This window comes from Phyllopteryx taeniolatus, chromosome 13, assembly GCF_024500385.1.
Source record: "Phyllopteryx taeniolatus isolate TA_2022b chromosome 13, UOR_Ptae_1.2, whole genome shotgun sequence".
NCBI classification, from domain to species: domain Eukaryota; kingdom Metazoa; phylum Chordata; class Actinopteri; order Syngnathiformes; family Syngnathidae; genus Phyllopteryx; species Phyllopteryx taeniolatus.
Genome location: NC_084514.1, coordinates 24,055,117 through 24,082,529, shown reverse-complemented (window position 1 = coordinate 24,082,529; position 27,413 = coordinate 24,055,117). Strand labels below are relative to the sequence as shown.

At 46.4% G+C, this 27,413-nt stretch overlaps 1 protein-coding gene across 4 annotated transcripts in view; it reads left to right on the top strand.

Moving 5' to 3' along the window:
• The window catches only part of gabrb1 (gamma-aminobutyric acid type A receptor subunit beta1), a 149,329-nt gene that overhangs the window by 103,586 nt on the left and 18,330 nt on the right, over positions 1–27,413 (top strand). For all 4 annotated transcript variants that reach the window (XM_061795720.1, XM_061795717.1, XM_061795718.1 and 1 more), the window contains one exon: positions 11,212–11,465. In XM_061795720.1, the coding sequence (XP_061651704.1) occupies positions 11,212–11,465 (254 nt within the window). The remainder of the gene's footprint in view (positions 1–11,211; positions 11,466–27,413) is intronic.

The following is a 27,413-nucleotide window of genomic DNA, read 5'->3' as shown; positions in this document are numbered from 1 at the left end:
AATTGACTTGCAGTGACAGCATCACACACCGTCAAATCAATTTGCTTAACTAAATCATAACTAAATTAAATTTATTTACCAGAGCTAAATAAATTAATTAGTTGAATTAGTTTAACACTTAGTTAACAAGCTGATTCTTCAAAGATTAAATTCCTCAACCTCGCGCAGCAATTGCAAGTCGATGAAATTAATTTGTACACAAAATTTAACAATTTTGTTCTATTCGATTACTGCTTCTACGCATGTTCTCAAATAATTTTAAAAGTTACGTGATGAACATTGACACCATAGTTCGCAAACGCTATTTAATTGTTTAACAATTACGGCGGCACGGTGGGCGACTGGTTAGAGCGTCAGCCTCACAGTTCTGAGGACCAGGGTTCAATCCCCGGCCCCGCCTGTGTGGAGTTTGCATGTTCTCCCCGTGCCTGCATGGGTTTTCTCCGGGCACTCCGCTTTCCTCCCACATCCCAAAAACATGCATGAATTGGAGACTCTAAATTGCCCGTAGGTGTGAATGTGAGTGCGAATGGTTGTTTGTTTGTATGTGCCCTGCGATTGGCTGGCAACCAGTTCAGGGTATACCCCGCCTCCTGCCCGATGATAGCTGGGATAGGCTCCAGCACGCCCGCGACCCTAGTGAGGAGAAGTGGCTCAGAAAATGGATGGGTGGAACAATTAATTACACTGCTTACATTGTGCATCTCTTCCAAACTAGACGCACTGCTCAAACGAGCTTACATTACAAACCATTCAGTTGTATACCACGTACAGCTACTGCACACGCAACGCAATTATGGGAGAACTGGTAAAAAGTCCCAGCCATGATGACAGTCTCGACTCGTTAACACGGCTTGTAAGTAACCTTACTAAAGACCTCCTCCCAGGCTATGCAGAATATATCAAAGATGCTAGCCTTGAAGCCCTTAATAGCAACATGGCACAACTTATGACTGACACTGAGCATAAAACCTTAACTGATAAAAATCTTGCTCGAACGCTCAGTTGCATAGTTGTAAACTTAGTGTCACAGCTAAAATGGTGCGATCCGGAAGAGAACGGAATTAGACTCAAACTAGAAGCTGAACAGCAGCAACAAATCAACTTAAGGGCACAACTAGCAGAGTCCAACACTCATTTAAACCTTGCACAAGCCCGCCTCGTTGATGTCGAAACGCAGCTTGATATGCTCAACGTGTCGAGTCCTCATGTGAACTCATGTCACAATTGGCAGTACTAGAATCTGACATGTGCCGTCTTCAAAAGCTAAGGCTAGAACAGGAAGCTGAAATAACTTTTGTTCGACAGGAATTACAGACAGCCCGCAAATTAATTGCCAATCGGGAAGACGTCTTCCTCCAGCAAACTCTGTCTAATGACGTCAATGAGAGCACACCTGTCAGTCTGCCTCCTAGGAGCGACAAAGCAGCGCTTGGTTCCGACCTCCCCGGGATACGGTCAACAGCCCCTGTCACTTCGCACCACCCCGCTCTGTCCCTGGCACAACTGCCTTGACACCCCGCCGTGCAAAGTACAGCCCGCCTCAATGCCGCCCTGTGTTTGTCTCTTCTCCTGGCGTCACTACAGGTATGAGCTTAAAAGACTTTCGGGAAAAGACAGAATTGATCGCAAAATTTCGAGATTCGAACGTAAATCGGACGGTTCACACGACACAGCCGCGTACCTGAGAGACGTTGACTTTTACCTTAAACGATTTCCTTCCGCTACTACAGACGATAGATTGTACCTTATTCGAGTTACATCTAACCAGGAAGTAAGTAGCTTAATCGAACGACAACCGCCACATGTATTGTCAAACTATCAAGCCCTCTGTCAGGCTTTGTCTCAAGAATTTGATGATCCAGAGGCCCCAACCGGCTTCCTGGCGGCTCTTACTGTTAAACCGGAGAGCCTCGAAACGCCACAAGCTTATTACTGTCGTTTGCGTAAAGCGTACTTTGGAAATTTGAACAAACCCAACATGGAGAAAGACATACATTTTAAAACTCTTTTTGTTGAAAACATGCATCCGTATGTAAAGCAACATTTGGGGGTAGCAGCATGCCCCCGCACGCTGTCCAGCCCACAACTGCGCGACCTAGCCGCTAAAGGCTTCGCTATTCATAAAAAGACCAACACAAAGCTGTCCGATCACAATATTTCTGGCTACCAAAATAATGACGCGCGTCAAAACTTTGAACATTTGATGGAAAAAACTGACGCCTGGTCCGGTTCGCTCGAACGCGACAAGCCCAAAAGTCATGTATCCTCCTTCGTAACCCCACAAGGTGTCGCTAACAAAGAATTGGGTACTGCTGCACATGCTATCCTTGAGATCATCCGCAGCTTGGCGAATAATGTGAAGCAAGACCCATGACAGCCTGAGCCCCTGCTTGGAGGCCACGCCCCCGAGATCGACCAGCCCGCCGTGATGGTCTGTTCTGACTCCAACGTCTCTGTGCATTCGGCTGATTCTCCAGTTAGCAATGACAAGCGTCCCGTCCAACAGACCGTGGGCAAGCACATAACCGGCCACTGCGATGAGCAGGTAACACCCGTTACTAAAATAAAAATCCGCAGACCAAAATCCAGTTCGACAATCCGACCTTGACAATCTCCGACCATGCCCTGTGACTCACTGAATGACTCTAGCTACCTGTCAAACAAAAAAGACAAGCAGCCATTTCGGAGTCTTCTCGGTAAACTCACCGTTAATGACACATCAGGGAAATTTTACTTGACAACCACACTTGAACATACGTTCCAATATGACGGACTCGTGGATACTGCAGCAGACATCACGGTCATGTCCGAGGACGTGTTTGACCTACTGCGTGACAAAGTACAGCAAGACAGCCGTACACTCAACCTTCAACACTGCAAAATGACAATTTGCTCCCTTGCTTTGGTGAACGCCCATTTAAGCTCGCTATTGTGGTTGCATTGGAAATGCAGCCCTATGGGGGGAACAAGTCAGTGCAAACTGTAGGGCAATTTAGAAACCTGTTTGATTCACGAATTCTGCACATTGGAAATTGTGAAATTTGGGAGACTTGTGGTACAGTTGTTTCATTGTCAATAGTTACTAGGACGTTGTCTTGTTATTGTTTTGCTAATCGAAAGTCAGGGTAACAAGGTTCCTGACACACCAGGATAATATAAGATCCTGGGAGAAAGTAGGGTAACAAGGTACCTGCTTGTCCCGTCGTAGACTGACTTGAAATCGGACGCGGTTTCAAATTGTAACGTTTCGGTAGACGTTGGGGATTTTGGGACCCCCAAAAACCGATTTAGAATAAGAGTGTGCCACCAAAACCCTGGTGTGTGAATTGGACAGTCGAGTGAATGTGTCGGAGTGATTACCAGAAGTCTTTGGAGGATTTGTGGATTGAAATAGAAGGAAGAAAGAGAGGTTATTCTGAAAGGAAAAAAAGATGAAGGAAAAGTTGGACGCTGCAGGGTGGATGGAGAAAAGAGATTTCCATCCATCCATCCATTTTCTGAGCCGCTTCTCCTCACTAGGCTTGCTGGAGCCTATCCCAGCTGTCATCGGGCAGGAGGCCGGGTACACCCTGAACTGGTTGCCAGCCAATCGCAGGGCACATACAAACAAACAACCAGTTGCACTCACAGTCACAGTCACACCTATGGGCAATTTTAGTCTCCAATTAATGCATGTTTTGGGGATGTGGGAGGAAACCGGAGTGCCCGGAGAAAACCCACGCAGGCACGGGGAGAACATGCAAACTCCACTATATATATAACATGCAAACTCCACTATATATATAATTTATTTTCAAGATGTGTTTTTGTATTCATGTGATTGACAAACTCAACATTAGCCGTTAGCTTGGAGAAACGGATGCTAATGAAAGCTATCCCCATGAGGATGAACGGTTAAAATCACTCGAGTACGTTCACTGTGTAATACGTCAATCCTAGCGCGAACAAACCATTCAGAGTACTAATTCGCAGTGAATTTCCGCATGAATAACTCATGGCACGTCAGTTCACTGCATACATACAAGTACATCTCTCCTTCATCAGAATCAGAATCAGAATCATCTTTATTTTGCCAAGTATGTCCAAAAAACACACAAGGAATTTGTCTCCGGTAGTTTGAGCCGCTCTAGTATGACAACAGACGACAGTCAATTTACAGAACAATTTTGAGACATAAAGACATTGACAAAAAAAAAAAAAAACAGTCACTGAGCAGTAAAGGGTTGCTAGTTATCTGGTAATGCCGGTAAAAAAAATTTTTTTGACAATTGTGCAAAAAGATGCAGAGTCCTCTAGCACTTAGAGCAGTTCGAATGACTAATATTGCAATAGTCCGGTGCAATGACCATTGTGCAAAGGGCGCCGAGACTTCAAGGAGTGTATGCGGTCTAAAGTGACCAGTAGTGCGATAATCTGGGACAATGTTGGTTGTGCAAATATTGCAGATACTCCTCAATCAGTGTGCAAATGCGGCAGATGCTACTCTGGCATGAGTGGCCAGTATTGGTCAACAACCCTCATCCAGCCATCCATTTTCTGAGCCGCTTCACCGCGGTGCCCTCTGAGCATACTATATTTGAAACTTTCAAAGTTGAGTTGCAATCAAGCGATGGACTGATTTGCGAAAATAACAAACAAGCAGTACACTCCAATGCTGCAATAATAAACCAACTCAAAGTTCTGACTTTCAATTGTTTATCATATAGTATATGCTTTTGCTGCCATGTTAAAAGTGTTTAGAATTATTGTGTGTGTGTGTGTGTGTGCACGCATTTGTGTGAGGAAGGAGATATACGATAGTCGGGGGCCTGTGCCCCAGTTGAGCTTTATGCATAGCAACGCCCCTGAGTACAGGTATTGCCCTTAACTCATTCACTGCCAGGCGTTTCCTGAGCAGGAAACCCCCAGACTGCTAGGCATTTTCGAGCAATTTCACTCATTTTTCAAGCCCCACAGAATATTGTCAACACCAAAACCACCAAAAGAAAGATCAGACTCTCTTCTTTCATCAGATAAAAAGGTTTGTCTCCATCTTATACCGTTCTTTAGTAATCAGCAGTCAAATATAGGCTACTTTCAGACAAATCTGTTTCTGGAGGGAAAAAAATTAGAAAACAGACAAATCAAGCAGAACAATGACTTGGACACCAATATTTTTTTTCTTGTGTGAACATCTCGAACATCTGAACATAAAACAACACTGAGAAAGTACTTTTGACAGAAAAATAACTTATTTACAAGTATAACTATGTACAGAATTTACATTAGACAAAAATGTATGAACAAATGGGGCTCCCACACTTGCATTTTCTTCCTCCTAATCCTCCTCCTCTACCGTTCGCTCAATAGTCCAGGTTTTTATTACCTTGCGCAGAAAATCTAGCAAAGTTTTATCCACATTGGGATTTTATTCTTCAGTGGCGGTGAATGGGATCTTGTGTGGTTGTCATTGTCCTTGAAACCAGTCCTTACTTCTGCTCGAAGCACAACCTGAGCAGTTTAGAAATATAACTATTACTATATAAATACATTGTTAAAATTGCTGTTGTGGGACGTGGAAAAAAATAAAACTTTTAAATTACCTTTTTTGTTTGCTCTGCGTACTGGAATGGGAGTCGAAGGTATGCCGGATGCATAACCTGTCAGTTTTTTAAAAAAAATACATACCGTTACTAGAGAATACTTTTTATTGATGACGTGTTTTGCAAGGGTAAAAAAAAAAAAGCACACATTACTTCCCTTCGTCGCAATCCTAAAAGACGTTTGACTCGTGGGCGTTGCATTACTGCAAGATGGACGAGCTGGAAATGGAAAATTAAAATCAGTACTGGCAACAGCTGTTACATTGTAATGTGAATTAGTGGAACTAAATTATATTTATGTAACAAGGGTTGAAGGAGCGTGTTTGCTCGCTAAATGTAGCTAACGCGAGCTGCATACGAGTTATCGTTTTCTCGATTATCATCCGGAGGAAGCTCGGGATGAAGCTCGGCTGCTTCCAGGCGATCCGGAAGGAGTTCACTCATCACGATTCCAGATCCCATTTACTCAAATCCTAGTCGGCAGACAATCAGCTGGCAAGTGGCCGAGAGCATCTTGCCATATGGCCTGGCATTTTCAGCGATAGCTTTGCAACAAAGGGATCGGCTCTGCGCGTCATCCTTTATTCCTTTGCATGATCTAAGGGCTCATTCCTGTGGGTCGCAGGAATATTTTTCTTGCCTTGGTACAATACATTTGTATTACCGAAAGCTTTTTTGGGGGATTTTTTTCATTTTGTCTACTCTCTTTTCCGACGTTATGCTTGCATCTTCTCATTGTCTTCTGCACCCCGCCCCTCTTTCTTCTTCCTCTTCATCAATCTGAGGGAGGGATGTTTACCTCAAGGCATTGTTGCCCTCTACAGGGTGCCATTCCTCATTGCAGTTATCCAGAGACTTTGACGATCACACATGAACTGCACAAGACGCACCCCCCCCCCCTCCTTATGTACTTATGTCTGTACCAGGCCTAAATGGTTTCTCCGTGGCAGTTGAAAAGTTTAATCACGTCGCTCCCTATATGTAGCACATTTTCTAACCCTTTACCTTCTACAACTAAAGTGGTCTTTAGTCCAGAGCAATCCACTTTGCGAGTGAATTTGCCTCCCATCAGTCCTAACAATGCAGTTTCAATCAATTCCTCCATTGTGGTAGCCAAGCTCTGACCTGTGCATCAGTGTAATCGGTGTACCAGGAAATTGTGCACTGACAAAGGTTCCATGTTGTTTGGAACACAAAATGTTATTTAAAGAGATAATTTGTTCTAATTAATTTGTAATTAATTCATCATAATTAACGCATTAAAGTCCCACCCTAAAAAAAAACCAAGATGCTTTAATAGCCGACTCACAAAGCCTCTTTGATCATCCATCCATCCATCCAATTTCTACCGCTTATCCGGGTCGGGTTGCGGGGGCAGTAGCTTTAGCAGGGACGCCCAGACTTCCCTCTCCCCAGCCACTTCATCCAGCTCTTCCGGGTGGATCCCGAGGCGTTCCCAGGCCAGCCGAAGAACGTAGTCTCTCCAGCGTGTCCTGGGTCGTCCCCGGGGTCTCCTCCCGGTGGGACGTGCCCGGAACACCTCACCAGGGAGGCGTCCGGGAGGCATCCGAATCAGATGCCCCAGCCACCTCATCTGGCTCCTCCACATTGAGAGGAGCCAGATGAGGTGGCTGGGGCAAAAACCTTAAGTCCACCAGAGAATGCGTGAAGGGCCAGATTTGAAGGGAACGCCCACATTTTAGGGTTGCTCCACCCAGAGTTTGTATCTGACATGAGGGTGCGTAAATAACTATTTTGTGTGGAAGAGTGAATGCGCGGAGCCAGAAAAGTGCGCCTTTTCTGCCTTAAGCGCACGGGGACTATGGCCCTAAATGAATAACCAGGTCACAAATGTTATTAAACTGTTTTTAAAACAAAATACATTGTACAAAAAGAATTTTCATTCAATTAATAAAAAATTTCCTGAAATAAATTGTTCTTAAATATAAATATTGAAATATTAAATATGCATCCATTCGCTGTACCCCTTATCAGAATCAGAATCATCTTTATTTGCCAAGTATGTCCAAAAAACACACAAGGAATTTGTCTCCGGTAGTTGGAGCCGCTCTAGTACGACAACAGACAGTCAATTTACAGAACACTTTGGAGACAGAAAGACATTGACAAAAAAAAAAAAAAAAAAAAAAAAAAAAAACAGTCACTGAGCAGTAAAGGGTTGCTAGTTATCTGGTAATGCCGGTACTTTTTTTTTTTTTTTTTTGACAATTGTGCAAAAAGATGTGGAGTCCTCTAGCACTGAGAGCAGTTCGAATGACGAATATTGCAATAGTCCGGTGCAATGATCATTGTGCAAAGGGCGCCGAGACTTCAAGGAGTGTATGCGGTTTAAAGTGACGAGTAGTGCGATAATCTGGGACAATGTTGGTTGTGCAAATGTTGCAGATACTCCTCAATCTGTGCAAATGGAGTAGATGCTACTCTGACATGAGTGGCCAGTATATGCAAATAGTGCAGCATGGCGAGACAACTACAGTGGTGCACGAGTAATACATAATTGGCCCCACAGAAATGTGAAAACGAACTCAAATCAAAAAATTGCCAGCATGTTGTAATGGAATTGTAGGTCAGGTGTTTAAGAAGTTGATCGTAAGAGGGAAGAAGCTGTTGGAATGTCTACTAGTTCTAGTTTGCATTGATCGGTAGCGCCTACCTGAGGGAAGGAGCTGGAAGAGCTGGTGACCGCGGTGCGGAGGGTCCGAGAGGATTTTGCACGCCCTTGTCTTAGTTCTGGCAGCGTGCAAGTCCTCAATGGTGGGTAGGGGGGTACCGACAATCCTTTCAGCAGTTTTGATTGTCCGTTGCAGTCAGAGTTTGTCCTTTTTTGTAGCAGCACCAAACCAGACTGTGATAGAAGAACACAGGACTGATTCGGTGACCGCTGTGTAGAACTGTCTCAGCAGCTGCGGTGACAGGCCGTGCTTTCTCAGAAGCCACAGGAAGTACATCCTCTGCTGGGCCTTTTTGAGGACGCAGTTGATGTTGGTCGCCCACTTCAGGTCCTGAGAGACTGTAATTCCCAGGAACTTGAAGGTCTCGACAGTTGACACAAGGCAGCTGGACAACGTGAGGGGCAGCTGTGGCGAAGGATGCCTCCTGAAGTCCACGATCATCTCTACAGTCTTGAGCGTGTTCAGCTCCAGGTTGTGTCGGCCGCACCACAGCTCCAGCCGCTCCACTTCCTGTCGATATGCAGACTCGTCACTGTCCTTGATGAGGCCGATGACAGTGGTGTCATCTGCAAACTTCAGGAGTTTGACAGTCGGGTTCGCTGAGGTGCAGTCGTTCGTGTAGGGAGAGAAGAGCAGCGGAGAGAGGACACAACCTTGGGGCGCCCCAGTGCTGATGCTGCGTGTGGATGAGGTGGCCTCCCCCAGCCTGACCTGCTGTGTCCTGCCGTCAGAAAGCTGTAAATCCACTGGCAGATGGCAGGTGAGACGCTGAGCTGGAGAAGCTTGGATGAAAGGAGTTCAGGGATGATTGTGTTGAACGCTGAGCTGAAGTCCACGAACAGGATCCTCGCGTAGGTCCCTGCACTGTCGAGGTGTTCTAGGATGAAGTGCAGTCCCATGTTGACTGCATCATCCGCAGACCTGTTCGCTTCTGTCGTTGGCTACTGTGCTATTGTTCTCAGCTTGGGGGGATCGTCGCTTGTAATTAGTCAACGATTGGAATGCATGTCAGACTGATTTAGAGTCGTTTGCGCTAAACTGTTTTTCCAACTTTGCTGGATAGTTCTTCTTTGCAATGTTAATTTCTTTAGTCAGCTGGTTTCTAGCTCGATTATACAGGGCCCTGTCCCCGCTCTGATATGCGTCCTCCTTAGCTTGGCGAAGCTGCTTAAGTTTCGCAGTGAACCACGGCTTGTTGTTGTTGAATGTGCGAAATGATTTTGTTGGTACACACACATCTTCACAGAAACTGATATAGGATGTAACAGTGTCCGTATATTCATCCAGGCTGCCAGCTGAATTTTCAAAGACACTCCAGTCTGTGCAGTCTAAACAGCTTTGAAGTTCCATCTTGGCTTCATTGGTCCACTTTTTCACTGTTTTCACTGTAGGCTTCGCGCATTTAAGTTCTTGCCTGTACGTCGGTATTAAGTGAATTAAGCAGTGATCAGACGAGCCCAGGGCTGCACGAGGTATAGCACGGTATGCGTTTTTTACCGTAGTGTAGCAGTGGTCTAAAGTATTATTGTCCCTGGTAGGACAGTCGATGTGCTGCTTGGATTTAGGGAGTTCGTGGTTGAGTTTAGCTTTGTTAAAGTCCCCGAGAATAATGAGGGGTGAGTCCGGGTGTTTTTTTTCAATTTCGTTGACTTGTTCGGCGAGCGTTAGCAATGCGGTGTTCGTTTTAGCTTGAGGCGGTATGTAGACTCCAGCCAGTATGAATGATGCGAACTCACATGGCGAGTAGAATGGTTTACAGTTCAAAAACAGCGACTCCAAATGTGGGCTGCAGTGTGTGCTGAGCTCCGTGACGTCCGTACACCATTTTTCGTTGATATAGAGGCATATCCCGCCGCCCTTTGTTTTCCCCGATGATTCCATGTCGCGGTCCGCTCGATGAATGTGGAAGCCGGGAAGCATGACGGCGCCATCGGGTACAGCGTCGCAAAGCCAGGTCTCCGTGAAGCACATGGCCGCGGAACATCCGAAGTCTTTACTGGTCTTTGACAGAAGATGAAGCTCATTCATTTTGTTGGTTAGAGAGCGTACATTCGCGAGGTGGATCGACAGGAACGCCAATCTGTGTCCTCTCTTGCGGAGTTTCACCTGAATGCCACCACGCTTCCCTCTGTGGCGCCGCTTCCGTCTCCATGCGCCGAAAACCGCGGACGCTGCTACGGTGAGTAACTCTGGGAAAAAAACTGAGCGGATTTGCGAAAGTTGGTGACAGAAAGTCCGGAGTAGCCTCCTTGATGGTTAGCAGGTCTCCCCTTGTGTAAGTGAGTCGTGTAAGGTCTCCAAAGACGGACGAAAAACACAAAAACAATACTAGAGAGCGCGTTACCGAGGCGACCACACTGGTTGGCGCCATCTTGGTACCTCACTAGGGTCACGGGTGTGCTGGAGGCTATCCCAGCTGACTTTGGGCGAGAGGCGGGGTACACCCTGACCTGGTCGCCAGCCAGTCGCAGGCCATATAAACAAGCATTAACGCCTATGGACGATTTTTTCTTCAAATATTGCATTATTGCATGTTTTACCCAGACAAAACCCACATAGGCACGAGGGGAACATGCAATTCACACAGGAGGGCCGGTGCCCGGATTTGAAGCCATGACCTCTGAGGCAGATGTACTAACCTCTCAGCTACCATTGCCTTTAATTCCTGTAACTTTGGCACAAACAAAAAAAAACATTCGTCAAATTAGACCTGGAACAATTTCATTATCTCTTTCGGGATCAATTAAGTATTTACCAAACTTAACTTACAGTATAGTATTGATACTGTTTTAATAGGCTTGCATTTGTGTAAATTGTTTTAATTACTGTATTATTCAGGTGAGGATCTAACTTACACCCTACAGTTTTAATATGACATACAGAAAATTGATGGATGGATAATTCCACTTCCTTACTCCTCCCCTTTTTTCCAGGTATTACTACGGTGCTGACCATGACCACCATCAATACCCACCTAAGGGAAACACTTCCAAAGATTCCATATGTCAAGGCAATTGACATCTACTTGATGGGCTGCTTTGTCTTTGTTTTCCTGGCTTTACTGGAGTACGCCTTTGTCAACTATATCTTCTTCGGTCGAGGTCCTCACCTGCAGAAGAAAGTGGCAGAAAAGGCAGCCAAGTCCAACAATGAGAATAAGAGCAGAATGGAGAGCAATAAAGTACAGGTGAGGGCAAAGTTGAGTAAATGACATCATATCAACACACACTGATCTGATTTGTTCATAGCCGTTAAAATGCCATTCAGATTTGGAGCAAATTTCTCACTTGTAGTGACTGAGCTAGCTATGGTTATGGAGTTTTTGAGAAGGGGTTTAAGTCCCACTAAAGACAAAAATGTAAAAAAAAAAGAAAAAAATACATAATTTTGAACAGAACTGTATGTATATATAATATACACGAGGAGTTCAAATAAAATGAAAATTTAAAAGTAAAATGAGATTTTTTAAATTTAAATTTTCTTTGTCATTTAAAACCAGACAACTCCAAGAAACTAATTTCGTTCAGTTGTCTAAAATTTTCACATAAATATAAAATTACTCAAACATTGTTACGTATTTGGCAGCATGGTGAACGACTGGTTAGCACATCTGCCTCACAGTTCTGAGGACCTGGATTCAAATCTGGCTTCGCCTGTGTGGCGTTTGCATGTTCTACCCGTACCTGCGTGAGTTTTCTCTGGGTATTCCGGTTTCCTCCCACATCCGCAAAACATACATGGTAGGTTAATTGAAGACTCTAAATTGGCCGTAGGTGCGAACGGTTGTTTATTTATATGTGCCCTGCGATTAGCTGGCGACCAGTTCAGGGTGTACTCACCCGAAAATACCTGGGATAGGCTCCAGCACGCCCGTGACTCTAGTGAGGATAAGTGGTACAGAAAATGAATGAATGAATGGTCAAGTATTATGCTTATGGAATAAACAGTAACAGATGTGTGTACAAGAACTACAATGTCTTGAACTAACCCTTATCCTTAACTTTAATTAATTCAGATTAACTCTTCATCTAATCACTGGTGCGGTGAAGTACGTTCCAAGCTACGGCTTGCAGGCTAAATGCAGCCCGCCATCCATTTTTAACTGGCCCATGGCAGAGTCTACAAAATACGATACTATGGCCCACACATAACTTGTACGTAACTGTACTTATTATTTTAAACACTAGGTGGAGCTACTGTCTTGAACAAGTCTGCATCTCCACAAAGAAAACAATCACAGAAAAAATGTTGTTTGGGGTAACCAGAAAAGAGATGCACTATGGTATTGTGCAGAAAATGTCAGACTTGGTGGGATTATCTTTCTCAATATATTGAATTTATTTATTTATAGAAACCAAGTAATGCAGCCCTATGGGGGTCACAAGCCAGTGCAAACTGTAGGCCGGTCCCAAGCCCGGATAAATGCAGAGGGTTGCGTCAGGAAGGGCATCTGGCTTAAAACTTTGCCAAACAAATATGAGCATTCATCCAAAGAATTCCATATCGGATCGGTCGTGGCCCGGGTTAACAACGTCCGCCACTGGCGGCGTCAACCTGCAGGGCGCCAGTGGAAATTCAGCTACTGTGGGTCAAAGTCGAAGAAGAAGAGGTGGAAGGCGCGTTCTTCGGCAGAAAGAGAAGAGGAAAGCACAGAGCCTAGAACTGAATGTGGGGACTTTGAATGTTGGGACTATGACAGGAAAATCTCGGGAGTTGGTTGACATGATGATTAGGAGAAAGGTTGTTATATTGTGTGTCCAGGAGACCAGGTGGAAACACAGTAAGGCTAGAAGTTTTGGGGTAGTGTTTAAATTATTTTTACCATGGTGTAGATGGGAAGAGAAAAGGAGTCAGGGTTATTTTAAAGGAAGAGTTGGCTAAGAATGTCTTGGAGGTGAAAAGAGTATCAGATCGAGTGATGATGCTGAAACAGAAACTTGAAATTGAGGGTGTTATGTATAATGTGATTAGTGGCTATGCCCCACAGGTAGGATGTGACCTGGAGGTGTAAGAGCCTATGACAGAGTACCCAGAGAGGAACTGTGGTACTGCATGCAGAAGTCTGGAGTGGCAAAGAAGTATGTTAGAATAATAAAGGACATGTACGAGGGCAGCAGAAAAGTCGTGAGGTGTGCTGTCGGTGTGACAGACGAATTTATGGTGGAAGGGGACTGTATCAGCGAACAGCCCTGAGCCCCTTCCTGTTTGCATTGGTGATGGATAGGCTGGCAGATGAGATTAGACTGGAATCCCCGTGGACCATGATGTTTGCAGATGACATTGTGATCTGCAGTGAAAGCAGGGAGCAGGTGGAGGAACAGTTGGAAAGATGGAGGCATGCACTGGAAAGCAGAGGAATGAAGATTCGCCGAAGTAAGACAGAATATATGTGCATGAATGAGAGGGGTGGTGGAGGGAGAGTGAGGCTACAGGTAGAAAAGATAGCCAGGGTGGAGGACTTTAAATACTTGGGGTCAACAGTCCAGAGCAATGGTGAGTGTGGTCAGGAAGTGAAGAAATGGGTCCAAGCAGGTTGGAGGAAGGTGTCAGGTGTGTTATGTGACAGAAGAGTCTCTGCTCGGATGAAGGGCAAAGTTTACAAAACAGTGGTGAGGCCAGCCATGATGTACGGATTAGAGACAGTGGCACTGAAGAGACAACAGGAAGCAGAGCTGGAGGTGGCGGAAATGAAGATGTTGAGGTTCGCTCTCGGAGTGACCAGGTTGGATAAAATTAGAAATTAGCTCATCAGAGGGACAGCCAAGGTTCAATGTTTTGGAGACAACGTTAGAGAGAGCAAACTTCGATGGTTTGGACACGTCGATTTTTACCCATTTGTGATGGGAGCACAGATGCCATGGACACTGCACAGCTGTTAATTTTTCTCTGCTGTTGTTGCTGAATATGGTGACCTACTCTACCATTCTGAAGCGCGCTTGCTCAGTCAGGAGTTTTATTCCCTGTGAGCAAATATCGACAAGTTCACGAAAGAAAAGGACAGACCTCTGCATGAGCTCAGTGACCCTTTATGGTTGGCAGACCTGGCGTTTTTCGTTGATCTCACTGAACATCTCAAGACCCTGAACTAGAGAGTAGAAGGCAAAGAAAAGTTCATACCATAGCTGTTTGCGCACATTAAAGCATTCCGTGCACAGTTCCATCTCTCAAGTCACAAATGTGCAACTTCAATGTAGCGCACTTCCCCAAGCTGACCAAAATCAAATGCGTATTTCCAAATGCCAAGCTATCTGCTAAAATAGGAGAATATGACTGTGATCACATCTCTCATTACAGAATTCAGTCAGTGCTCTCAACATGGATCTGTCATTAAGAAGGAAATCACACTTTTTCGTCTCCGTTTTCACTGAATTCAGAAGAAGTGGAGGAGAGTCTGCAATTAGAGCTGTGTGATCCTCTGAAGAATCAACAGCAGGTCCTCTCCTACCAGCAACAGTGCGAAGTTTATGGAGATCATACCTGTCACGAACAGTGAATGCAGAGAAAGTTGATGAACCTTTGGATAAGTTTACCAGGAAAATCTCAAATGTCATGGATGCTGTTGCTCCAATTAAAGTTCATACAACCTTGAGCTGTCCTTGAACACCACGGAGGAGCACTATGATAGTGAAGGCCTCTGAATAAAAGTGTTGGAAAGCAGAACGTAAATGGAGAAAGGCTAAACTCCACACTCCACTTTACTACGACCTCTACAGACAAAGTCTTTGTAATTTGAACCAAGAGTTAGTCAGGACCATTTCTCTGAAATCATTAGCAAGAACCTAAACAATACACGCACTTTGTTTGGGGTAGCTGTACCTCAGTTGGTAGAGCGGGTCGTCCAGTGACTGAAGGGTTGCCGGTTTGAATCCTGGCTCCGACTGTCTGTATGTCGAAGTGTCCTTGGGCAAGACACTGAACGGTAAGTTACCCCCAGTGGGCCTGCAGCACCTTGCATGGCAGCAGCCGCCCATTAGTGTATGAATGGGTGATTGTGAGACTTTGTAAAGCGCTTTGGGTACTGTGATGGTGTAGATCAAGCGGTATCTATATAAGTGCAGTCCATTTACCATTTAGCTTTTGCTGTAGTTGACAACCTCACAAACCCCCCTAATCAGATAGCGCCAGAACGTCACACAACAGATGAATGCAATGAATTTGAAATGTGAAGAAATTAAATCTTAATGACAGCACAAATCACCAAATATATAAAATGATACAACTAAAACCTCCCAGGAATTATTCTATTACCATTCCAGAATTTGATACAGTCGACCAAAAATAAATAAATAAATAAATAAATAAAAACGTAGATAAAATGTTTCCGCCGCTGGAACCATCAACTGAACTGGCTACCTTGAATCAATATGATCTGAATTTTTCAAAACTATTGCAAAGTCTGTGCAAGCTGATTAGCAGGAAATAATCGGCGATTATTCGGTCGGCGATTCAAGCGGGTTTCCTAAACTTCTTAAAGTAGCTGCCATTAAGCCACTCCTAAAAAAGAGAACACTGGACGCTTCCATGTTAGCAAACTATAGACCCATCTACCCTTCATCGCCATGAATGTTGAGAAAGTGTTTTTTAATCAACAAAGCGATTACTTGAACTCAAATTGACTTGTTGATCTATTTTAATTAGGATTCTGATTTCAATTTTAAAAGTTTGAAATTGAATATTCAGGTTTCAGGTCTCATAACAGTCCAGAATCAGCTCTTATTAAAGTTCTAAATGATAGAAGGTTGAACAGTGACTCAGGAAATGTGTCAGTTCTTGTCCTGTTGGATCTCAGTGCAGCATTGGATACAGTAGATCATAACATACTGCTGAACAGGTCGGAAACGTGGGTAGGACTAAATGGAACAGCCCTTATAGTAAATGGTTCAGATCCTACCTGGAGGAAAGGAGTTATTTCGTGACCATTGGAAGATTTCAATCTCAACAAATGGCAGTGATATATGGGTTCCCTCGAGGGTCTGTTTTTGGACCCCTCCTGTTCAGCCTATATATGCTATCCTTGGTTCAAATGTTGCTGCTCCCACTGTGCACAAAATTCTTACCATGACAGTGAATTACAAATATAAAGAGCTCTCGTGTGTTAATAAGCTCAATTACTTGCTAAATTAAATTCTTCATTTTATGTGGCCTTAAATATGAAAGGCAGACCGGTTTTCGTAACTCTTTTTAATTAGGGCTCCATTTGAAGAAATGAAAAGTGTGCCATTTGCAATAAAAATATCAAGAGTTTTTTTTCCATTTAATGTTAATGTTTCAAAGAACTTCTAGCTGATTGTTGGCCCTCACTTACACCTCATCAAATCTGGCCATCTTTACACAATTTTTAGAGATCCCTGGTGCAGTGGTACATTTGCCTGACGGCAGCTGGGTTCAGTTCCGACTCAGTGATGGTGTGAATGTGAGATTGAATGGTTGTCTGGCTCTATATGTGCTCTGCAACTGAATGACAACTAGGAATGGGTTTCGTTAAGAATTTAATGATACTACTACTCTAAACAATGCTGCTTATCAGTGCTATCTTTGGTCTTATCGGTTTACTATAATGATTAATTGTGTTTGTGGCAACATCCATCCATTCATTTTCTACCGCTTATCTGAGGTCGGGTCGCGGGGGCAGTAGCTTTAGCAGGGACGCCCAGACTTTCCTCTCCCCAGCCACTTCATCCAGCTCTTCCGGGGGGATCCCGAGGCGTTCCCAGGCGTTCCCAGGCCAGCCGAGAGACTCTCCAGCATGTCCTGTGTCGTCCCCGGGGTCTCCTTCCGCTGGAACGTGCCCGGAACACCTCACCAGGGAGGCGTCCGGGAGGCATCCGAATCAGATTCCCCAGCCACCTCATCTGGCTCCTCTCAATGAGGAGGAGCAGCGGCTCTACTCTGAGATCTTCCCGGATGACCGAGCTTCTCACCCAATCTCTAAGGGAGAGCCCGGACACCCTGCGGAGGAAACTCCTGTTGCCGCTTGTATCCGGGATCTTGTCATTTCCATAGGTGACGGTAGGAACGGAGATCGAGCGGTAAATTGAGAGCTTCGCCTTAGCTCCTTCTTTACCACAACGGACCGAGACAAAGTCACAGCAGACGCTGCACCGATCCGCCTGTCAATCTCCTGTTCTATTCTTTCCTCACTCGTGAACAAGACCCCAAGATACTTGAACTCCTCCACTTGGGGCAGGATCTCATCCCCGGCCTGGCAGAGGGTACGCCACGCTTTTCCTACTGAGGACCATGGTCTCAGATTTGGAGGTGCTGATTCTCATCCCAGCCGCTTCCCACTCGTCTGCGAACCGCTCCAGTGCGAGTTGGAGATCACGGCTTGATGAAGCCAACAGAACCACATCTTCTGCAAAAAGCAGAGATGCAATACTGAGGCCACCAAAGCGGAGCCCCTCTACGCCTCGGCTGCATCTAGAAATTCTGTCCATAAAAGTTATGAATAGAATCGGTGACAATGCAACATGCATTGACAAAATCAACATTTTAGAAATGCAACAACGCTTAATACCAGATTTTGACCGTTTCACTCGCTCCGCTATGATTGTCAATCACTCGGCGCACCGACTATGTAGTCAGCAGTGGTGTGCTAAATGCTAGATTAGCGCGTGAGGTACTTGTTTCTATCATGCAATGAAAACGTTTGCGGTCACATTAACTTTTCCCAGCAAAAATTAGCTGGGAAAAGAAAAGACACCCCCCTCCTTGAGCCGTCACCTTATCATGGTGGAGGGGTTTGTGTGTCCCAATGATCCGAGGAGCTAAGTTGTCTGGGGCTTTATGCCCCTGGCAGGGTCACCCATGGCAAACAGGTCCTAGGTGAGGGACCAGACAAAGGACGGCTCCAAAAACCCCTATTACGAGTACAATAAATAGATTCAGGTTTCCCTTGCCCGTACGCGGGTCACCGGGGCCCCCCTCTGGAGTCAGGCCCGGACTCGCCTCCATGCACAGCTTGGGCTCTGGTACCAGTCCTCTCGAGAGGGGTTGTACTCTCTTCCACTCTGGAGTTGCCCACGGTGAGAGGTGCCGAGCAGGTGTGGGTATACTTATTATACTTGCGGCCGCATGTCTTGGACACTCGGGTAAAGAGAGAGGCGGAGCTGTCAACTGATCACCACCAAGTGGTGAGTTGGCTCTGATGGTGGGGGAAGATGCCGGTCTGACATGGCAGGCCCAAACGTATTGTGAGGGTCTGCTGGGAACGTCTGGCGGAATCCCCTGTCAGAAGGAGTTTCAACTCCCACCTCCGACAGAACTTTGCTCATGTTCCAGGGGAGGCGTGGGACATCGAGTCCGAGTGGACCATGTTCCGTGCCTCCATTGCTGAGGTGGCCGACCGGAGCTGTGGCCATAAGGTGGTTGGTGCCTGTCGTGGCGGCAATCCCCGAACCCGTTGGTGGACACCAACGGTGAGGGATGCCGTCAAGCTGAAGAAGGAGTCCTATCGGGCCTTTTTGGCATGTGGAAATCCTGAGGCAGCTGATGGGTACCGGCTGGCCAAGCAGAATGCAGCTTTGGTGGTCGCTGAAGCAAAAACTCGGGCATGGGAGGAGTTCGGTGAGGCCATGGAGAAAGACGTCCGGATGGCTTCGAGGAAATTCTGGTCCACCATCCGGCGTCTCAGGAGGGGGAAGCAGTGCACCATCGACACTGTGTAAGTGGGGATGGGGCGCTGCTGACCTCAACTCGGGACGTTGTGAGCCGGTGGGGAGAATCCTTCGAAGACCTCCTCAATTCCACCGACACGCCTTCCCATGAGGGAGCAGAGTCTGGGTTCTCTGAGGCGGGCTCTTCTATCTCTGGGGTTGAGGTCACCGAGGTGGTTAAAAAGCTCCTCTGTGGCAAGGCCCCGGGGGTGGATGAGATTCGCCCGGAGTTCCTCAAGGCTCTGGATGTTGTTGGGCTGTCCTGGTTGACACGCCTCTGCAACATCGCGTGGACATCGGGGACAGTGCCTCTGGATTGGCAGACTGGGGTGGTGGTCCCCCTTTTTAAGAAGGGGGACCGGAGGGTGTGTTCCAACTACAGGGGGATCACACTCCACAGCCTCCCTGGTAAGGTCTATTCAGGGCTGCTGGAGAGGAGAGTCCGTCGGGAAGTTGAATCTCAGATTCAGGAGGAGCAGTGTGGTTTTCGTCCTGGCCGTGGAACAGTGGACCAGCTCTAGACCCTTGGCAGGGTCCTCGAGGGTTCATGGGAGTTCGCCCAACCAGTGTTTTGTGGACTTGGAGAAGGCGTTTGACCGTGTCCCTCGGGGGGTCCTGTGGGGGGTGCTTCAGGAGTATGGTGTACCGAACCCCCTAATATGGGCTGTTCGGTCCCTGTACGACCGGAGTCAGAGTTTGGTCCGCATATCCAGCAGTAAGTCGGACTCGTTTCCGGTGAGGGTTGGACTCCGCCAAGGCTGCCCTTTGTCACCAATTCTGTTCATAACTTTTATGGACAGAATTTCTAGGCGCAGCCGAGGCGTAGAGGGGGTCCGGTTTGGTGGCCTCTGTATTGCATCTCTGCTTTTTGCTGATGAAGTGGTTTTGTTGGCTTCACCAAGCCGTGACCTCCAACTCTCACTGGAGCAGTTCTCAGCCGAGTGTGAAGTGGCTAGGAGGAGAATCAGCACCTCCAAATCTGAGACCATGGTCCTCAGTCGGAAAAGGGTGGCGTGGCCTCTCCACGTCGGGGATGAGATGCTACCCCAAGTGGAGGAGTTCAAGTATCTTGGGGTCTTGTTCATGAGTGAGGGAAGAATGGAACGGGAGATTGACACGCGGAGCAGTGAAGCATCTGCAGTGATGCGGACTTTGTATCGATCCGTTGTGGTAAAGAAGGAGCTAAGCTGAAAGGCGAAGCTCTCGATTTACCGGTCGATCTACGTTCCTACCCTCACCTATGTTCACGAGCTGTGGGTCGTGACCGAAAGAACAAGACCCAGGATACAAGCGGGCGAAATGAGTTTCCTCGGCAGGGTGTCCGGGCTCTCCCTTAGAGATAGGGTGAGAAGCTCGGTCATCCGGGAGGATCTCAGAGTAGAGCTGCTGCTCCTTCACATCGAGAGGAGCCAGATGAGGTGGCTGAGGCATCTGATTCGGATGCCTCCCGGACGCCTCCCTGGTGAGGTGTTTCCGGGCACGTCCCACCGGGAGGAGACCCCGGGGACGACCCAGGACACGCTGGAGAGACTACGTCCTTCGGCTGGCCTGGGAACGCCTCAGGATCCCCCCGGGAGAGCTGGATGAAGTGGTTGGGGAGAGGGAAGTCTGGGCATCCCTGCTAAAGCTACTGCCCCCGCAACCCGACCTCTGATAAGCGGTAGAAAATGGATGGATGAATGAAGAAAAGACACGACATAATCCCTAAGTCCCTCTCCAGGGATAACAACTCAAACCAAGAATAACCAAACTTTTACCTTGGTGTAACAGTTGGATTGCCTGTAAATTTATGACTCATGCCTGGAGATGCAATGAATGCTCGGATGCTACGTTAACATAGCAAAACAGCTAGCCCAATACCGGCCGCCGCCCACACATCAAAACAAAAATATAAACAGTAATGGGGCTATATGGCACCATAGATGTGTTTATATAAAATTGTGAATAATATAATATGACGTCACAGTGGATGGCGGGGTTCAATTCCCGGCCCCGCCTGTGTGGAGTTTGTATGTTCTCCCCGTGCCTGCCTGGGTTTTCTCCAGGCACTCTGGTTTCCTCCCACATCCCAAAAACATGCATTGTCGGTTAATTGAAGACTCTAAATTGTGTGAATGTGTGTGCGAATGGTTTTTTGTTTATATGTGCCCTGCAATTGGCCGGCGACCAGTTTAGGGTGTACCTCGTCTCCTGCCCGATGGTAGCTGGGATAGGCTCCAGCACTCCCGCGACCCTTGTGAAGATAAGCGGTTCAGGAAATGGATGGATGGATGAATGGATATAATATGATCGCACAGGACTACATGGGCATGGGAAGGAGACAGCCATGCCACGATGTGCACAGCACTGAGGAGTGGGATGAGATGGCTCACCTCTGACTGTGAAACTGCGTCTCAGATGAATATCTTAATTTTGTTTTTATTGCAGTTGGAAACAAGATCACAGAGGTAAAAGATGCAAAATAACATTCATATAGCCTAAATAAATCGAAAATGAATTAGTAATTTCCCCAAGGCCGTTAACAGAACCGTTAAGGGTGGAGTTTATTGATACTTCAGTCTTTAATAATTTAGCCCCAGGGCCAGTTTATTACCGGCTTGGTGGTACCCATCCCTACAGGGGCAACTAGTCCAGGGTCAGCTGCGGGTTCTTGGGGCTTAGCTACCCAGCACCCTTGCAGTGTGCCTAAGTGCTTTGACTCCACCGGATGGGGCGGGTTTCATGGCTCCCGGCGGTTTCTCGGTGCTGAGGTAATTCCTTGGCTTTTGTGCCACATGTGGTGTGCATTATGGCATCCAAACAGTTCAATTATGCTCTTATCCGACCAGACTATATTCTCCCAGTATTTAACTGGCTTGTCCAAATGTTGTTCAGCAAACTTTAAACGAGCTTTGACATGCTTTTTTTTTTCAGCAATGGGGTCTTGCGTGGAGAGCGTGCATACAGGGCATTCCGGCGGAGTACATTACTCACTGTTTTCCTTGTGACAACAGTACCTGCCAATTCCAGATCTTGTTGAAGCTCTCTACAGGTGGTCCTTGGCTCTTGGACAACCCTTCCGATTATTTTTTTGCACTCCTCTGTCAGAAATCTTGCGAGGAGACCCCTGATTGAGGCAAATTTATGATGATTTGCTTTCCACTTGTGTATTATGACCCCAACCGTGCTCACTGGAACGTATAAAAGCTTAGATATGCGCCTGTAACCAATACCTTCGATATGTTTTGCAACAATTAGTTTGTGATGATCTTGAGACAGCTCTTTGGTCTTACCCATCTTGAAATGTGTCTTGACTCACACCTTGGCAATGAGACCTTGTTGTAGGCTATCAATTGGGACTGAACCAGCTGATATTCATTTGGACAGACAAGGGGCCTGATTGCTGTTTAATTATTTATAGATTTTAGGTGTTGTCTTGGCTTTTCATGCCTTTTTGCACCTCCCTTTCTTCATGTGTTCAATACTTTCTCCCTGTGTCATTTCACATTTTTACATACAACTTAATTTCTGGGATGATCTGTTCTACTTTCTTTGTGTGTATGGATGAATAGGGTTGTTCCTAACATCTGGTGAAAATTTCAGGTCAAAAGCACCTTTGGAAGTATATTTAGTAAGAAAAATGGTGACGTTAAATATTTATTTCAGCCGCTGTATGTTGACAACGCTGGCTCGAGAGATCTTCGCTAGTGATGTAGATAAGCTCGAGAAAGTCGAATGACCTGATTTCAGGCCTCTCAGCAGAAAAACGTCTAACTCAGGAATGCGTGGACGATTATATTTCATTTCATGTTTACTGAGGTACTTCTTCGTTTCCTTTTGGCTTGTCCCATTCGTGATCTCCACAGCCTCTCATCCTTTTCCATATAAGCCTATCTCCTGCATCCTCCTCTCTAACACCAACTGCCTTCATGTCTTCCCTCACGACATTAATCAACCTTATCGTTGGTCTTCCTCTCGTTCTCTTGCCTGGCAGCTTCATCCACATCATCCTTCTACCAATGTACTCACGCTCTCTCCTCTGGACATGTCCAAACCATCGAAGTCGGCTCTCTCTAACTTTGTCTCCAAAACATCTAACCTTGACTGTCTAACACACTTCTATGTCACTCCAGACTTCCGCATGCAGTACCACAGTTCCTCTCTGGGTACTCTATCATACGCTTTCTCGAGATCCACAAAGACACAATGTAGCTCCTTCTCACCTTCTCTGTACTTTTCCATCAACATTCTCAAGGCAAATAATGCATCTGTGGTACTCTTTCTAGGCATGAAACCATACTGTTGCTCGCAAATACTCACTTCTGTCCTGAGCCTAGCCTCCATTACTCTTTCCCATAACTTCATTGTGTGGCCCATAACTTTATTCCTCTATCAGATAAACTTGATTGTATTTAGCAAATAATTATTAACTTAGAATTTTATGGCTGCAACACGTTCCCAAAAAGCTGGGACAGGGCCATGTTTACCAATGTTACATCACCTTTTCTTTTAACAACATTCAATAAACGTTTGGGAACTGAGGACACTAATTATTGAAGCTTTGTAGGTGGAATTCTTTCCCATTCTTGCTTGATGTACAGCTTCAGCTGTTCAACAGTCCGGGGTCTCCGTTGTCATATTTTATGCTTCATAATGCGCCTCACATTTTCAATTGGAGACAGGTCTGGACTGCAGGCAGGCCAGTCGAGTACCCGCACTCTTTTACTACGAAGCTACGCTGTTGTAACACGTGCAGAATGTGGTTTGGCATTGTCTTGCTGAAATAAGTCCATGAAAAAGATCTGTATGTACCTTTCAGCATTAATGGTGCCTTCACAGATGTGTAAGTTACCCATGCCATTGGCACTAACACAACCCCATACCGTCACAGATGCTGGCTTTTGAACTTTGCGTCTATAACAGTCCGGATGGTTCTTTTCCTCTTTGGCCCGGAGGACACGACGTCCACAATTTGGAAAAACAATTTGAAATGTGCACTCGTCGGACCACAGAACACTTGTCCACTTTGCATCAGTCCATCTTAGATGAGCTCGGGCCCAGAGAAGCCAGCGCTGTTTCTGGGTGTTGATGATAAATGGCTTTTGCTTTGCATAGTAGAGTTGTAAGTTGCACTTACGGATGTAGCGCCGAACTGTATTTACTGACATTGGTTTTCTGAAGTGTTCCTGAGCCCATGTGGTTATATCCTTTACACATTGATGTCGGTTTTTGATGTAGTGCCGCCTGAGGGATCGTAGGTCACGGGCATTCAATGTTGGTTTTTGGCCTTGCCGCTTACATGCAGTGATTTCTCCAGATGCTCTGAACCTTTTGATGATATTGACCGTAGATGATGAAATCCCTAAATTTCTTGCAATTGTACGTTTAGGAACATTGTCCTAAACTGTTCGACTATTTTCTCACGCACTTGTTCACAAAGAGGTGAGGCTCGCCCCATCTTTGCTTGTGAATGACTGAGCAATTCAGGGAAGTTCCTTTTATACAAAATCATGGCACCCACCTGTTCCCAATTAGCCTGTTCACCTGTGGGATGTTCTAGACAGGTGTTTGATGAGCCTTCCTCAACTTTCTCAGTCTTTTTTGCCACCTGTCCCAGCTTTTTTGGAATGTGTCAGAATCAGAATCAGAATCATCTTTATTTGCCAAGTATGTCCAAAACACACAAGGAATTTGTCTCCGGTAGTTGGAGCCGCTCTAGTACAACAGACAGTCAATTTACAGAACACTTTGGAGACATAAAGACATTGACAAAAAACAACAACAAACAACAATTGTGCAAAAAGATGCAGAGTCCTCAGTTCGAATGGCTAATATCGCAATAGTCCGGTGCAATGACCATTGTGCAAAGGGCACTGAGACTTCAAGGAGTGTATGCGGTTTAAAGTGACGAGTAGTGCGATAATCTGGGACAATGGTTGTGCAAATGTTACAGATACTCCTCAATCAGTGTGCAAATGGAGCAGATGCTACTCTGGCATGAGTGGCCACTATATGCAAATAGTGCAGCACGGCGAGACAACTACAGTGAGTGCACGAGTAATACATAATTGGCCCCACAGAAATGTGACAACGAACTCAAGTCAAAAAATTGCCAGCTTGTTGTAATGGAATTGTAAGTTAGCTCTTTAAGAAGTTGATTGCAAGAGGGAAGAAGCTGTTGGAATGTCTACTAGTTCTAGTTTGCATTGATCGGTAGCGCCTACCTGAGGGAAGGAGCTGGAAGAGCTGGTGACCGGGGTGGGGAGGGTCCGAGACGATTTTGCACGCCCTTGTCTTAGTTCTGGCTGCGTGCAAGTCCTCAAGGGTGGGAAGGGGGGTACCGACAATCCTTTCAGCAGTTTTGATTGTCCGTTGCAGTCGGAGTTTGTCCTTTTTTGTAGCAGCACCAAACCAGACTGTGATGGAAGAACACAGGACTGATTCGATGACCGCTGTGTAGAACTGTCTCACCAGCTCCGGTGGCAGGCCATGCTTTCTCAGAAGCCGCAAGAAGTACATCCTCTGCTGGGCCTTTTTGAGGACGGAGTTGATGTTGGTCGCCCACTTCAGGTCCTGGGAGATTGTAATTCCCAGGAACTTGAAGGTCTCGACGGTTGACACAAGGCAGCTGGACAACGTGAGGGGCAGCTGTGGCGAAGGATGCCTCCTGAAGTCCACGATCATCTCTACAGTCTTGAGCGTGTTCAGCTCCAGGTTGTGTCGGCCGCACCACAGCTCCAGCCGCTCCGCTTCCTGTCGATATGCAGACTCGTCACCGTCCTTGATGAGGCCGATGACAGTGGTGTCATCTGCAAACTTCAGGAGTTTGACAGTCGGGTTCGCTGAGGTGCAGTCGTTCGTGTAGAGAGAGAAGAGCAGCGGAGAGAGGACACAACCTTGGGGCGCCCCGGTGCTGATGCTGCGTGTGGATGAGGTGGCCTCCCCCAGCCTGACCTGCTGTGTCCTGCCCGTCAGAAAGCTGTAAATCCACTGGCAGATGGCAGGTGAGACGCTGAGCTGGAGAAGCTTGGATGAAAGGAGTTCAGGGATGATGGTGTTGAACGCTGAGCTGAAGTCCACGAACAGGATCCTCGCGTAGGTCCCTGCACTGTCGAGGTGTTCTAGGATGAAGTGCAGTCCCATGTTGACTGCATCATCCGCAGATCTGTTCGCTTGGTAGGCAAACTGCAGGGGGTCCAGCAGGGGACCTGTGACACTCTTGAGGTGGCCAGCACAAGACGTTCAAAGGACTTCATGACCACAGATGTCAAAGCGACAGGCCTGTAGTCATTCAGACCCGAGATTGCAGGTTTCTTGGGGACTGGGATGATGGTGGAGCGTTTGAAACAGGATGGAACTTCGCACATTTCCAGTGATCTGTTGAAGATCTGAGTGAAGACTGGCGCGAGCTGGTCCGCGCAGACTTTGAGGCAGGATGGGGACATGTGGTCCGGGCCTGCCGCTTTGTTAATCTTTTGTTGTTTGAAGATGCGTCTCACATCCTGTTCATGGATGGTTAACGCAGAGGTCAGAGGTGTGATTGTGGTCGCGGGTGCGGCCGGGTTGGTGTGTGGTGTGAAACTGTCCTTTTCAAATCTGCAGTAGAAGGTATTCAAGTCGTTGGCTAGTGTGCTATTGTTCTCAGCTTGGGGGGATCGTCGCTTGTAATTAGTCAGCGACTGGAATGCATGCCAGACTGATTTAGAGTCGTTTGCGCTAAACTGTTTTTCCAACTTTGCTGTATAGATCCTCTTTGCAATGTTAATTTCTTTGGTCAGCTGGTTTCTAGCTCGATTATACAGGGCCCTGTCCCCGCTCTGATATGCGTCCTCCTTAGCTTGGCGAAGCTGCTTAAGTTTAGCAGTGAACCACGGCTTATTGTTGTTGAATGTGCGAAATGATTTTGTTGGTACACAGACCTCTTCACAGAAACTGATATAGGATGTGACAGTGTCCGTATATTCATCCAGGCTGCCAGCTCAATTTTCAAAGACACTCCAGTCTGTGCAGTCTAAGCAGCTTTGAAGTTCCATCTTGGCTTCATTTGTCCACTTTTTGACTGTTTTCACTGTAGGCTTCGCACATTTAAGTTCTTGCCTGTACGTCGGTATTAAGTGAATTAAGCAGTGATCAGACGAGCCCAAGGCTGCACGAGGTATAGCACGGTATGCGTTTTTTACCGTGGTGTAGCAGTGGTCTAAAGTATTATTTTCCCTGGTAGGACAGTCGATGTGCTGCTTGTATTTAGGGAGTTTGTGGTTGAGTTTAGCTTTGTTAAAGTCCCCGAGAATAATGAGGGGTGAGTCGGGGTGTTTTTTTTCAATTTCGTTGACTTGATCGGCGAGCGTTAGCAATGCGGCGTTCGTGTTAGCTTGAGGCGGAATATAGACGCCAGCGAGAATGAATGATGCGAACTCACGTGGGGAGTAGAATGGTTTACAGTTTAAGAATAGCGACTCCAAATGCGGGCTGCAGTGTGTGCTGAGCACCGTGACGTCCGT